This window comes from Prunus avium, chromosome 4 (assembly GCF_965620075.1).
Source record: "Prunus avium chromosome 4, drPruAviu1.hap1.1, whole genome shotgun sequence".
NCBI lineage: Eukaryota > Viridiplantae > Streptophyta > Magnoliopsida > Rosales > Rosaceae > Prunus > Prunus avium.
Genome location: NC_142287.1, coordinates 20,792,157 through 20,807,185, shown reverse-complemented (window position 1 = coordinate 20,807,185; position 15,029 = coordinate 20,792,157). Strand labels below are relative to the sequence as shown.

General features: G+C 34.6%; 2 protein-coding genes and 1 long non-coding RNA gene across 3 annotated transcripts; 2 read left to right on the top strand and 1 right to left on the bottom strand.

The window, feature by feature from the left end:
- Positions 1–3,060, bottom strand: LOC110751609 (uncharacterized). The gene is made up of 3 exons (XR_015835446.1): positions 2,811–3,060; positions 992–2,711; positions 1–260 (listed from the first exon to the last, which is right to left on the bottom strand). It is a non-coding gene; the product is annotated as an uncharacterized LOC110751609 (long non-coding RNA).
- Positions 3,061–3,984: 924 nt separating this feature from the next.
- On the top strand, positions 3,985–6,188 carry LOC110751594 (uncharacterized). The gene is made up of 4 exons (XM_021952091.2): positions 3,985–4,398; positions 4,846–5,301; positions 5,471–5,777; positions 6,052–6,188. Exons 1-4 carry the CDS (start codon positions 3,985–3,987, stop codon positions 6,186–6,188), a joined length of 1,314 nt encoding a protein of 437 aa, XP_021807783.2.
- A 918-nt stretch (positions 6,189–7,106) lies between these two features.
- On the top strand, positions 7,107–10,067 carry LOC110751615 (uncharacterized). The gene is made up of 4 exons (XM_021952115.2): positions 7,107–7,579; positions 7,736–8,191; positions 9,188–9,506; positions 9,842–10,067. Exons 1-4 carry the CDS (start codon positions 7,178–7,180, stop codon positions 9,973–9,975), a joined length of 1,311 nt encoding a protein of 436 aa, XP_021807807.2. The 5' UTR covers positions 7,107–7,177; the 3' UTR covers positions 9,976–10,067.
- The last annotated feature ends 4,962 nt before the right edge of the window (positions 10,068–15,029 follow it).

Genomic DNA, 15,029 nt, shown 5'->3' with positions numbered 1-15,029 from the left:
TGTACTCAAATTGTTTCTTTCTTAAAATTTGAAGATTCAATAGTAATTTCATAATTTACCAATATATCCAAATCGTTTCTTTCAAAAATTTAATAGCAATTACATAGCAGTTCTATATCCAACAGACATGAGCACAAGCTCCTAAAGCATATTTGGCATGCTTAACAGGTTCTCCTTTGATCCACCAGTTCACAGATATCTCGATCATTCGAATTATGAACCATTTGCATAGGTAAACTACCTCAACATCAAAGCACCACCTGCAGAAAATCAACATCTGTTCATTCTTCCCGTAAAAGAATCTATAATATCAGGGAAGCACAGAAAAACATAATTTAATTTTTGTCATCATTCCAAGCCGCTTTGCCAACAGAAAAATTATTTGCTCCTAAACATCAAATTGACATACATATCAGATTCTCAACAACAAAAGGATAACAGAGAAGCAGTAAAAAGATGCATATATTCAAATTGCTATTTGAAGCAACATTACAGGCAAAACGACATGAAGCTAAATTCTCCCCAATGACTAATAAAAGAAGTGGCTCTAACTCTAAGTGCGCAATAAAATGAATAAAAGATGAAGGAAGTGACGATCTGCTCTGCTAACATGAAAGTACACAGAGCACGTGACATGCACGAGCATATTGCAGAAAAAGAAAGTGGTATATCATATATGCATGCACAATTAAATTAGCCCGTTGTTAATAATTTAGGATCATCACCTGCACACGTCTCTTGCATTATATATAATTAATTGAACATTGCCTGTCCACTTTTTTATTTAATTTTTTTTTTTTTCAGATGGTTGAGATATGCATGACCTGAAATTGACAATTAAATAAGCCAAACCAAGTGCTTGTTAAATTATAGGTTGAATGGGTTTGAAATTCTAGCAACAGAGGTAAGCATAAACTATTGCAAATTGCTATTTGAAGTGCAGTTACTTGTTCAAACAGAATGCTATCTATACAAGCTAAAGTGGAATTACCCGTTCAAACGGATGTTAGTGAAAAACTTTCTTGCAGCAGCCCTAGTGAACATCTTAAAACCACACTGCGATGCTGAAGAATACCATGTCATGATAACAGTTAAGTGCCTTCACTTAAGATTTGGTACACTATGCAGAAAATTGCAAAACATATATTGATAGAATTGGATCATGAACAAATTATCCCAAGACCTTCACTTTATATTTATAAAACGCAAATCACCCATTAAACTTATCACAACATGTCAAAGAGAAAGAGGAACTCTAATTTCAGGTAAAATACAGCCGCACAAATTAAGAAAAAATAAAAAGTAAAATAAATGATTCTTAGCACGCAATACCTAAATATTTGGCAAACAAATGCTACCCTTAGCACCACAAAGTCAAGAAAGGAAAGTACCAGTGTTAGTGTAAAAAAAAAGAGGGGTGGGGGGGAAATCACCTCAAAAAGTGCAATAATCTTAGTAATGACAGTAATCTCAGCAATATGGTTCACTTATCTTATCCATTTCTAACACACTAGACATGATTATCAACATTGGTACAATACTCATTCTAATTGGATAACAACTTCACAATACTAAGCACTGAATTATTGTGGTTTATACACCAAAATGCAGAAATCAAGCAGAATTTACTTCTGAAGCAGTAACTAAGGAAAAGCTTACACACCTAGCTGCAACTAAGGAAAGCAGACATGAAAATCCAAACCATATTTCATGAGCTCAACCACCACCCAAGCATTGGCCAATACTCAACCAATTAAACCAAAGCATTTGATAAAGTAGCAATTTTAAAGCGAAAACCAAACGGAACTACAGCATTGAAAAAGAATTATATCAGATAGTATTCTAAGACAAAACTACAACACTGAAGCATAAAAATGAACATCAATGTCAAGTTGTCAGCGAAAAATCAGAAAAGGAAAAATCTCAGACAAGAAAGCTAATAATCCATTGTTGTGTTGCACAGATATGTTACAAGATATGCAAAACAATACGACGATATGACAAAAGATTAGCATATACAGGGATAAGACAATAAAGAAATATATAGTTAAATATTAATTGTTTATTTTTTCTTTAACATTTGAAACTAGCACTCAGATCTCGCTTTTATAGAAACAATTCCAAACAATCCATTTTTTTCCAAAAAATATTACCCTCTCCCCTTTGTTCTTGGAAAAGAAAATACAAAATAACCCCTCATGTATCCCTTGCATATCCATCATGTATCCATGTAGTCAACTAAATACGAATTCTGAGTATCTGATGCATTTTGAGACATACCGTGGATCAAGAAAGAGAACCAAAAACAAAAAAACAGAGAGAGAGAGAGATCAACTGAGATTAAAATATACATGATATAGCTGCAGTATTAGCAAGACTCAACTAAGATTATCTGAACCCCACCTTAAAATTCATGAACCACAAACCATCTCTCGTCTCTGTTCGAGAAATTAAAGCCTGAGACTGAGAAAGGGGACTGACCAGAGTTCTTATGAAAGAAATGCACTCCAGAAAATAAAAATCTATATGAATAGACAACCAGCATAATCCAAACAGAGCAACAACTCATAATCAAATTGAAACAATATAATAGGTAAATCATAAAGAACATAAAAAAGAAAAGAAATTTCAGACCAACTGTTGCAGAGTCCTTCGCGGCTTTGGAGGTTTTGTTGCAGAAGGAGCAAGCTTAGGGTTTCGGTGGGTTTGATCTGAAAGAGATGGAGATCGATGAGAAAGTACCAAGTAAAAGGATACTAGGGATTTGAAATAGAAAAGGCCCCAAATCTCTTATTGAAACTCTCACTTACCACGACGGCCCGACGAGATGGCGAGCTCAGAAACCTTGAGTAAAGTCGCAGTGGAGAGCAGACGACGTTATCGATCACGACCTGCAAAGCAAAAGAAGCGAATGGTCAAGATAGAGACGCATAGCAGAAAGAGAAAGACAGATGAAGAGAGAGATCTGTGACGACGAGGGAGGAAGAGAGATGAGGAAAATTCAGAGTTCGTTCAAGAGAGATGAGTTGGGAGGAAATCTGAAAATTAGGTCGAGAGCGAACTCACTTAAGGAGCCTAGCGTGTTTTAAAAGACGAACTTTGTAATTTACAAACGTCGTCTTTTAAAACACAACTCTATTTTAGTGGTGTCTAAAATGGTATATCACGACGCTTTTGTAAAACCGTCATCTTTTAAAATACGACGACGGTTTTAAACTACACGGTCGTCTATTTTGTGTCGTGGTTTTACAATTTTGTAGTAGTGAAAATGCATTTATGAATTCAAACAAGATGTTAATTTAAAATTTTCGACTTTCATCGAAGTTTTAAACTTATTTTCTCCATCCAAGGTTAAGTTTTTCTTGGTTGTCTCAACTCTTTTTCTATGATGCAATATGCGTGAATCAGTTTTTTATTGGTTGAAACATTGACTGGTAAATTCGGTGGATGAGTTGGTGAGTATTTTTGGGTATTTTTTTGTGGAGCAGTAGGTTTTGGTCAAGCACAAATAGACTTGTACATAAACTACCAAGAAGTTGAAAGCCAAGTCACGAATCCATGTAAATGAAACCAAATGTTTGTCTAACACGTACCCAACTCACACACCTTCTTATTTGACCAAATCAATCACATTATTTTTTCCCTTCCAATTAAAATGTGTTTATTATTAAAATCAAAGAAAAGGAAAGGAACGAAGTTATTTTTTTCAATTTATTTTTTCATATTTTAGGTGCTGAAAGGAACAAAGTATCGATCTTTCTAGATGTCCATATGGTCAATTTCTACATTCCTCTGCAACACTTCTTCTAGTTTCTATTTTTATAACTTACAACTTAAATTTAACACAAAACCAACTAACAAACAAAACCAATATGCATGAAATAAATGTTCTGTCAAACCCTCCTTTCATGTCCTGTCCCCTCCTCCTTCCTCAAACTCCCCCAGAAATAAATCCAAATCCGAAAAACAAATCAAACCTAGAGCATGGCAGATGACATCATGGTCGACGAGGCCTTGTTAAACCGATCCAAGAACAAGTTCAAACGCTGCGTTTCGCACACACAAGATGAGCTGAAGAGCTTTAGGTCATATCTGCGATGGATGTGCGTGGACCAATCGAATGCATGGAGTGCATGCCTCTCTTGGTTCGTGTTCTTTTTGTTTGGGATTTTTGTGCCCGCCATGTCCCATTTCGTGTTCAGTTGCGGCACGTGTGACAGCAAGCACAAGAGGCCCTACGACAGTGTCGTGCAGTTGTCGCTGAGCAGCGTTGCGAGCTTGTCGTTTGTTTGCTTGTCAAGGTTTGTGAAGAAGTTTGGGCTGCGGAGGTTCTTGTTTTTTGATAAGCTTTATGATGAGAGCGAGACGGTGAGAAGGGGATACACAGCTCAGCTCGATGTGAGTTTTCTCCGCTCCATCTTCTTCCGACACTATAATTCATACAGTCGATTGTCTAAATTATTCTGAATTGATTCTGAATAGCGGACTCTCCACATTAATAATTAAATTTTGATCATTAGGAAGTCATGGTTATGATGTTTTTGAATTATATGTTTGCCAATTTGAAGTATATTTTTAAACTTTACTATTAAACCCTAAAGAACATAGGAAAATTTAGTCGGTTATAACAAGAACAATGGTTACTCCAACATGGTGGAACTTCGTAGAAAGTTATCTGGCATACAACGCACAAAAGTGTAATAAAAAGTAGTGAATCATATCCCTATGGCACAAGAAATTTCCTGAAAAGGCAGAGTAACTTGGTTTAAGCTTTAGTGATTATAAAATAGATTTTCAATTTCATTTGTGTGACTCATATATATAGACATGGTAATTTTCTTGTAGAGATCATTGAAGCTTCTATGCATCTTCGTTATACCATGCTTTGTTGCCGATAGTGCATATAAGATATGGTGGTACGCATCCGAAGCCACACAAATCCCTTTCGTGGGTAACGTTTACGTGAGTGCTGCAGTAGCATGTATAATGGAGTTGTGCTCGTGGTTCTATCGTACAACCGTGATCTTCCTCGTGTGCGTTCTATTCCGTCTGATCTGCTACCTCCAAATCCTACGGCTACAAGACTTCGCCACAATGTTTGAAGTCGACTCTGATGTTGGGTCAGTGTTGTCTGAGCACCTTAGGATCAGGAGGCAGCTCACCATCATAAGCCACAGGTGCCGCGCCTTCATATTATGGTCCCTCATTTTGGTCACAGTGAGCCAATTTGCTTTGCTGCTCATCACAACCAAGTCCAGTACCATGGTCAATCTTGATGTTTACAGAGCTGGTGAACTTGTGGTGAGTCAAATAAAACTATTTTCGATCACATTTAATTGATCACGGCACCGATCATCTGTCTAATAGAGGTGTGACGAGAAATTGATCAATTGATCACGGCACATATTCAGATTTTCTTAATATATAACATCAAAAGCTTATATGGCAATTGTCATCTGTTTTGTTACAGCTATGCTCCGTAACTTTGGTGACTGGGATGTTCATCCTGCTACGAAGTGCAGCCAAAATCACTCACAAGGCGCAAGCAGTGACATGTCTTGCTGCCAAGTGGCATGTTTGTGCAACGTTGGACTCGTTTGATGTAGCAACGGCTCAGAATGGCAGTGGGCGATCGTTGCCTGGGGCGGTGGGCAGCGAAGAGCATGGAGAATCAGACAGTGAAGAGGTTGATGTTGAAGAAGATGAATTGGACAACACCAAGTTGATCCCATCATATGCTTTTAGCACCATCTCTTTCCAAAAGAGACATGCTCTTGGTAAGCCAACTTTAAACATACCATCTCTTTTATTTTATTTTATTTTTCACTAAAACAATAGTTCTTTTTATGATTATTTTTTAACATAAGGAAGAGGAGTAAAAAGAAAATAGTAGTAGAGATGAAAATACTAAATGATATTTGATATTTCATAAAAAGTTTAAAGGGCAACATAATTACATTTTGTATTATCATTTTTCAAAAGACCCAATTATAAGATGATGTTTTTGGTGAAAAGGTTGATGTGATGAATATCTAATATTTCTTGTTGCAGTTAAATATTTCGAGAATAATAGAGCCGGTATTACCATATTCGGGTTTATATTGGACAGGACTACACTCCACACCATCTTTATGCTTGAGCTCTCTCTAGTTCTCTGGTTGTTGGGGAAGACAGTGGGGATTTCATAACTAAATAATCCTACATTATATTTAGGATCGTTCTTTTCTTTTTTTTGTCGATTTTTGTTGTCATCCCATATTGAGAGATCAAATTTTGCATTGCATTTGGGATGTATGAATCTAATTTTTCTTCATGTTTTATTGTAAAGTTATTTTTCTTTTCTCTTGGTCATTCTCTAGTTCCTTTATTCCTTGTAACTATCAATGAGTTGCAATATTGATTAAAAAGATGTTATTTACCGGTCAATAATATTGAATAAAAAGATGTTATTTTAGAAAGGGGATGATTTTGGCAATTTAAATCTCACTCTCCAAACTCCTCTACCACTCACATGTGAGGAGTATGAGATATTTTAAAGGTGATTTCGGAGTACCAAAATCATCGTCTTCTACGGTTTTGCCGATTGCTGGGTCAATTTGACTGATTTTCCATGATGTTTGTATGTTTTTATTTAGTTGACTTCTAGTGAGCTGGTTTCATTGTATTTTATTTAGCTCATTGTATCTCGCATTTGTGAGTTGGAACCCTCCTTATTCAAAGGGCTTGGATGCTTTCAATTCTTTGAAATTGAATTTGGTTATAAATGAATTTTCAACTTTTTCCAAAAAATAAAAATTATTTATATATATTAATTGTATAAGTGAATGTAAAAGATATCTCATATATATGGTTCATACAACTAGTATATGACAACAAACAACTCTTTGAAACCTACGTGTTTCATTCCTCCCTTCTTCATTGAAAGAAGGGGTATGGGGAGATATCATAAACTCTAGGTCCTCCCTTCAAAATTTCCAAATTCCTGACCATAAATATTTTTGGAATATATACTTCATATTGTCAATACACTCACAAATCACAAAACACAAGCTGTTGCAAGTTTCCACAATTCTCTACAAACCCTTCTATTTATAACACAAAACTGCCAAACCAAACATGTTCTTCTCAAACAAGAACACAAATTCAACCCCAAACCCAAAATCAACCGAAACCCGCCATGAGAAACGATGTCAGGGAGGCCTTGTTAAACCGAAACAAGTTAGGACGCTGCGTTTCCCACAAACAAGACGAGCTAAAGAGCTTTAGATCCTACATATGGTGGATGTGCGTGGACCAATCTAATGCATGGAGAGCATGTATTTCATGGAGCATTTTCATTTTGTTTGGGATCGTTGTTCCAGCCATATCCCATTTTGTGTTCGCCTGTGCCACTTGCGACGGAAAGCATAAGAGGCCTTACGATTGTGTGGTGCAATTGTCCTTGAGCAGCGTCGCGACGGTGTCGTTTTTGTGCCTCTCGTGGTTTGTCCGGAAGTTTGGGCTCCGGAGGTTCTTGTTTTTTGATAAGCTTTATAATGAGAGCGAGACGGTGAGGAGGGAATACACAGAACAGCTCAATGTGAGTTTAATCCAATTCCTCCATCCCTATAAATAATAAATATTTTGGCTTTTTATTGATATGACAATGAATTGTAAAAATAAATTTGAAGTTATTTATGTCATTCCAATTTCTTAGCCAAAACTTGTTTTTCTTTTTATCTTTTTTCCTGTGCAGAGATCATTGAAGCTTCTTTGCATCTTTGTCATGCCATGCTTTGCTGCGGAGAGTGCATATAAGATATGGTGGTACGCATCCGAAGCCACAATGATCCCTTTTCTGGGTAACGTTTACATGAGTGCCGCAATAGCATGCTCACTGGAGCTGTGCTCCTGGCTCTATCGTACGACCGTGTTTTTCCTCGTTTGCGTCCTGTTCCGTCTCATCTGCTACCTCCAGATCCTACGGCTACAAGACTTTGCCAACGTGTTCCAAGTGGAATCTGATGTGGGGTCAGTGTTGTCTGAGCACCTTAGGATCAGGAGGCACCTCACCATCATAAGCCACAGATACCGTGGCTTCATATTGTGGTCGCTGATTCTGGTCACAGGGAGCCAATTTGCTTTGCTGCTCATCACAACCAGGTCCGGTGCCACTGCAATTCTTGATGTCTACAGATCTGGTGAACTTGCGGTATGCCTTCTTTTGCATTTTGTCATGGGTTGAATTTTTTAATGGGTGGGCTAGATAAAGTTATTAGCTTAAAATCTAATTATAATTTTTTTTTAGACTAACAGTTTCTATAGTTTTCTAGAAATAAAAGTATACATTAAATCATATAAATCACGCTAATTCTAAACACAAAGAAAATAAAAAGGAATTAGAGCCATTTTATTCACAAAAAAGTAAATTTTATTAGCTTAAAATCTAATTATAATTTTTTTTTAGACTAACAGTTTCTATAGTTTTCTAGAAATAAAAGTATACATTAAATCATATAAATCACGCTAATTCTAAACACAAAGAAAATAAAAAGGAATTAGAGCCATTTTATTCACAAAAAAGTAAATTTTATTTAGAAAAATGCTTCACTTTTGGAGATACATTAATGGAAAAAGATTAAAATTGATGTTTGGGATAAACTTTGACACCAAATACAAATGTGGAAGACCTTTGACTATGCCTATTGGTGTGGTAAGATATGCAATTGTATATATTTTTTTTATTTACTTTTAATTTAAAATATTAGGCTATATATGTTTAATTATTTCTTCTTTTCCCAAAACCTTCCCTAGGCTACAATCTAGGACAACCCTTGGGCTAGTTCCGCTCCTGGTTACATTACTTGTTCAAAGTTGTTGGATTGAACTTAAACCCTAAACACTTTTTTGTGTGGTTACATTTGAGAAAAGAAACTCCATTGGAATTCGATTCTAGGTGCGATTGGGGGAGAGGGAGGGGAATCCACCACCACTGTGGTGGAACCCCTAAACACTTTATATATAGTAAAAAATCAGATACTCGACTTCAATGAACCACGGTATATCATGCATGTTCTTGGTGCAATATGTCATTTTTATAGTATTGTAGTTGAGCTATATTTAGACATCAACAGTTTTTTAGGCAAAAAACTCATTATATTCAGTAAAATTTAAAACCTCAATAATGATGTTTCATCTTTTGGTACAGTTATGCTCCGTAACTTTAGTCACAGGGGTCCTCATCTTACTGCGCAGCGCAACTAAAATCACACACAAGGCCCAAGCAGTCACATGTCTCGCTACCAAGTGGCATGTTTGCGCCACTCTAGACTCGTTTGATGCAAACGAAGGAGATTCTCCAACGACTAATCCGATCGCCGCCAATGGGAGAGTGTTTCCGGTTGCCAGTAGTGGCGGAGAATCAGACAGCGATCTGGCAAGTGATGATCAAGATGAATTGGAAAATGCTAAGTTGGACCCATCATATTCATATAGTACTATCTCCTATCAAAAAAGACAAGCCCTAGGTAACTCAACCCTGTTTTTTCCTAGTAGTTCTATAGTCAGTCGCTCACATGTGGAAAATTCCTAATCATGATTATTGATGTGTTGCAATTCTTAACACTTGATTTGCACCAAAATACATCAATGGTTATTCGTGAGTGACTGAACTTAACATCATCCTTGATATATCATAATCAACAATAGAGTCGCTATTAGCTCTTATAACTAGCCCAAGTGATAAAAGTAATAACAAAGTCTTACTATATAATTACAACAACATATTATATTTTGCACATTGCTATTTGTATCACTTAATTTGATGATATTATTATTAAATATTGGTTGTTGCAATTTGCAGTGACGTATCTTGAGAATAATAGAGCTGGTATTACAATGTACGGATTTACATTCGACAGGACTACACTCCACACTATCTTTATGCTTGAGCTATCACTCATTCTTTGGTTGCTGGGGAAAACAGTTGGAATTTAAGTTCATACTAAGATACATTGGGAGAGATAGTTATATAATTTTAAAGGTTGCATTTAGGAGATGTATTTATCACTAATCATGTTTAAATAATTAATACATTCATTAATTAAACTCTAAATACCTTTATCGTAGAACCAATGCAGTTGCAATGGTTTATATATTTATGTTATATATATATATTTCTTATTAACTAATATGTGATAGGTAGTGAAGCATAAACATTATTCATAATTGTAGCCAATGTATAATTTATGTTTTATATAAATTGGATGGTTTGTGACACTGATAAAAGTGACAAATGCTCTCTCTGACAAACAAAATTTTTCAAAGTTGGGAAGACCTCATGAAAGCTACTCGCAAGATTGCATTTGTGTAAGGGTATGCATTGGTTTGTGATATTGCATTTGTTTATTATTTCTTACTGGATTCAAGGAATTTTTTTTCTAAAAATGGTGTGCAAGTTGGAAAATTAAGTATCAAGAAAAAAGAAATAATATAAAAGTGAAGTAAAAAAGAAAAGCTTATTTTTTTGATATATCCCTTGAAAGTGTATTTGAGTCTCATTTTGCTCCCTGAAACTCATTTTGTCTCACTTTATCTCATTGTTCACACATACTTGTCTCACTTTACTCCATTTTTCATAAAATATTAATTAAAAATATTAAATATTAAAACATTAATATATTCTAAGATTTGGGAGATGGGTAAGGCTCAAGGGTGGGTTGCAGCCGTGGTGGGGGTGAGCATGGGTAGTTGGGAAGACAAGTGAGAGAGAGAGAGAGAGAGAGAGAGAGAGAGAGGCTAAGGTTTGAGTTGTGGGTAATAGAGAGAAAGAAGAGAAGGACGGAGAGGCAGAGGGGGTGATGGAGGGGGAGGGGTAGGGATGCAATTGTTTTTTTTATCTTCTTTTTTCTAAAAAATTAATTTTATTTATGGATTTTAAGTTTTAAAATTGAATTTTTAATTTTTAATTAATATTTTATGAAAATGGGGTAAAGTGAGACAAAATGAGTTTCAGGGGCAACGTGAGACTCAAATACACTTTCAGGGGGTATATCTACAAATAAGCCAAAAAGAAATTAATGTAGGGTAGAATATGAAAGAAAAAGAACAAAATTGATTAAAAAGGACTGTAAGTGGAGAAAAGGAGAGTGGAAAAATAAGCTCCCATATTATCAATCCTGATCTCTTGGACTACAGGAGTCCAAGAAATTGTGGTCACCCACCGTTGGATATTAATCCAATGGTTCAAAAAAGTTTTTTAAAAGGAGTGCAAGAGTGAGTGAATTATTGAATTTACATCCAATGGTGAATGACCACAAATCTCTTGGACCTCTGTAGTCCAAGAGATCGGGACTGCCCATATTATATAACTGTTAATTATTCTTCATGTGAATGAACATGTCAAAAATTTAAGTTAAGCTTAGCAAGTACAACGCCAGCTAAAAGAGTAATTTCGTTTTTATATTTTCTATGCTTAAATGTTAAAATAGTATTTTACTCGGGCAAATTTAACTCATATTTTCAATTTGGCAAATTTCGTGGTTACAAGTTAATCAATATTTTTGTTCAATTTCCGTTCTATATATATATTGAGAAAAGATGATATTTTATTAAACCGAAAAGAACATTACATGGTAAAAACTAGCATGTTAATAGTAGCCTCGTTAAAACATTCCCAGAGAAACAAAATCCCGGAGTAGAAAAGAGTACCTCCCATTCTATTGACTAAACAGAAGAGTCAAACAACTTATACGAAACAAACCAACCTAAACTCCAACCACATAACCCTTAAAACAACATCCCATCACTACGTAGATACTGTCAAAGAAGTCCTCCTATAATCTTAAAAAAAACATCATAGTTCTTCGTACAGAGTTAAAAACGTACTATGGGTATTAGAATAGATCCAGCTAATCACCCAATCGCAAAACCATTGTAACACATCCCATCACTATGCATATATTGTCAAAGAAAGCCTCCTATGATCTAAAAAAAGCATCATAGTTCTCCGTACAGAGTCAAAAACATATTGTGAGCATCATAACAGATCCATCTAAATACCAACCACCACCTCCAATTTTCTTGATCCAGAACCCCAGCTGATAAGTAAGGGAGACCAAGATTGGCCTCTTAGCCTGAAGATAATTCCGAAGAAAGATCTTCATAGTAGGAACATTCATCGGTTGCCAACTTTTCCCCAAATAATATAAATAAATTACAAAACCATCACCTTTCCAACCAACCCATACATTATGAGACTATTATTTCATTGTTTATGTTTACGTTTTGATTTGGATTATTATTATTATTATTATTATTTTGGGTAGAGTTATGGATGGATTTAGAGTTGCTAAGTGTACCAATCAAGCTGTCCCCAATGCCTCTCTTTTTCTTTACCTGTTTGGTGGTTTTGAAATTAAAAGGGAACTAGAGCCACTGTTTATATATTCAGGACGCTAAAGCTTATGTTAGTAGGCAATATGGATCATGAGTTCTATATATGTAAGTAAATTAATTAGATAATGTGTCACATTAGGCACAGACACATGATTCAAAAATGACTAGGGCTAATTTTTAGGCCAATTTTTCCAACATAAATTTTTTTTATTGAAATTTTGACAAAGTATACTTTATTTGTATGACATTTTCCAAACGGTACATAACAAAGCATATCAACCAATAAATTATAGATACTAATAACTTAACAATAACACAACTTCTATTAAAAACAAATTGATCTCTAGATTATATATCAGTTTTTAAAAAAACCTCTAATAATTTTTATTTTTATTTATAAACAAAAACCTCTAGTTTTTAAATCCCTGAATTAAAATTGAGTGCTGCTAAACGAACCCTAAAATTGATTGAGTACACCCTATGTTCTAAGTACACCCTAATATTTAAATTTAAATGTAAAATTAACTAAGTATACCCTATTTAACTACCAAAAATACTCATGATACACCCTAATACACTCTATCACACAACACCAAACCCATTCAAGAGCTGACTGCCGAATACTATCAGACCACCAAACCCACCTTGTTGCCGATGGATTAAAGTGGAAGCCCCAAGTATTTCAAACGCCAACTCCCCAGTCTAATACCCAACGAAATGGCTAAATCAACCACTTTACTTTCTTGAGTATTCATCCCTGCAATTGAAGACTAGGCCTTGTTAATATCCAGCCCCGATTACAAACAGATTGTTTCCTAATTTTCTTCTTGATTATTTTCCTCTTTTTTAATTTTTTTTAATTTTTATTTTATGGCATATCTAGTTAAAAAGTATTTGATTCATACATTTTGGACTGGAAAAAGGAATCGATTAACATACATGTCGTGCTTATAAAAAAAATTCCACATCTATAACGCTTTTGCCCACTTCTATGAATATAAGTACTATAATAACCATTGCTCTCCATATTTCCTTTGTAAAAGATGTCGTACTCATCAACTTCCTGGAAATAATTTTATATTGTTCAAAATGACAGGTTATATATGGGATAACAAGTATTTAAACTCAAAATAGACAACTATTATGTTTAGGTTTTTGGAAATAGGGTTTTTCGCTTAGGATTGAATATGGTGAGTAAGGTGTACTTATTAAAATTACATTTGTTTCACAATTCAATCTATTCTTTTTGGTCATTTTATATTAGGGTAAATTAGTAATTCAATAAATAGTTTGTCAGTAGGGTGTACTCAGTTAATTTTAAGGTTCGTTTAGCAACACTCTTAAAATTTAGAAACAATCACAGGAAAAATAAGAGTACAATAAGAAGAGAGAAGAGAAAGAAAACGAAAAAAGAGAAAAGAAGAGTTGGGCTAGAGAGTCATGGGCTTGTAAAGGGGGAGGAAGGGAATCTTATTTTTTGTTTTTATCTTTTGTCTTGGGTAATAAAATTGGAATGAGTAAGTAATAATGAGCGGAGCTACTTTTTTTTTTTCTTTAGAAGTGCTGGGCTAGGCTACCTAGTTGTAAGAAAATATTTTAAAGATATTTAGTCATATACCCATTTTTAGCACTAATAATATAGATAAACCATACACCATTTAATTTCTATAAACAAACTCAAAAAATGACAGCTGACCCTATTGAATTTAATTTTGATTATTAAATTACTTTGATGCCCTATTGAGTGTTTTGAGCTTTTTTATGAGGTTTTGGGGTTGGGTTTGTTTTAAGAAATCAATGGCAGTTTTGTAATTTAAAAGAAGTTAAAAGCCTTTTTGTTATGTTGTAAATGGGCTTTGGGTATGTTTCTAAATTCCATTTTATATAGGGTTTTTTTTATAAATAATTTGGGCTCCTATATTGAGTATAATAGCGAATCTCCCAATATTTTAACACTTGGGTCGTGCTTCAGCCCTACCTAGACAGAGTTGGGTCGTGCCTATGTCACATTCATTTTGCATATAGCAATATTTTGTCACATCAGATCATTCAAATGACTTTTTTTGTCTATTACAAGTCAACTCCCAATATATTAGGTTTAATTTTGCAGATGAACATGTAACCACTCGATATGTGTTCACATATCGATTATGAATGCAAAATAGGAAGCATCATGAGAAGTATTTGTCTAGTTTGGTTATTTTTTAATTTTCTCTATATTTTGATATGAGTCGGACTGAACGAGCTTGAATCGGTTTGGTTGCGGTTTCAAATTTGTTTAGAATCAAGAGAATCCAATCAACCTATTACTTTTAGTTTTTCAATTTACATGTGTCGCATAATGTAGAAAATGAGACATAGAAATATAGCTCGCATTAGGGTTGTTTGTATCAAATCCATTTTCAATCCAATTTTGATAAGATGATGTGAAGGACTGGATATTACATCGCTAAACATGGTAAAATTACTATAATATCAAATATTATAGGGATTTTATTTTCCCATGTCCCTTTTATCCACTTACACTTCCTTTTGCTTTTTAATACTTTTTAATCAATTTTGTTCTTTTTCTTTCACATTCTACCCTTACCCTACATTAAAGTTTTAATAGCTGAAATTAATATAAGTTAACAGAAAATTCCTAATAATGAATA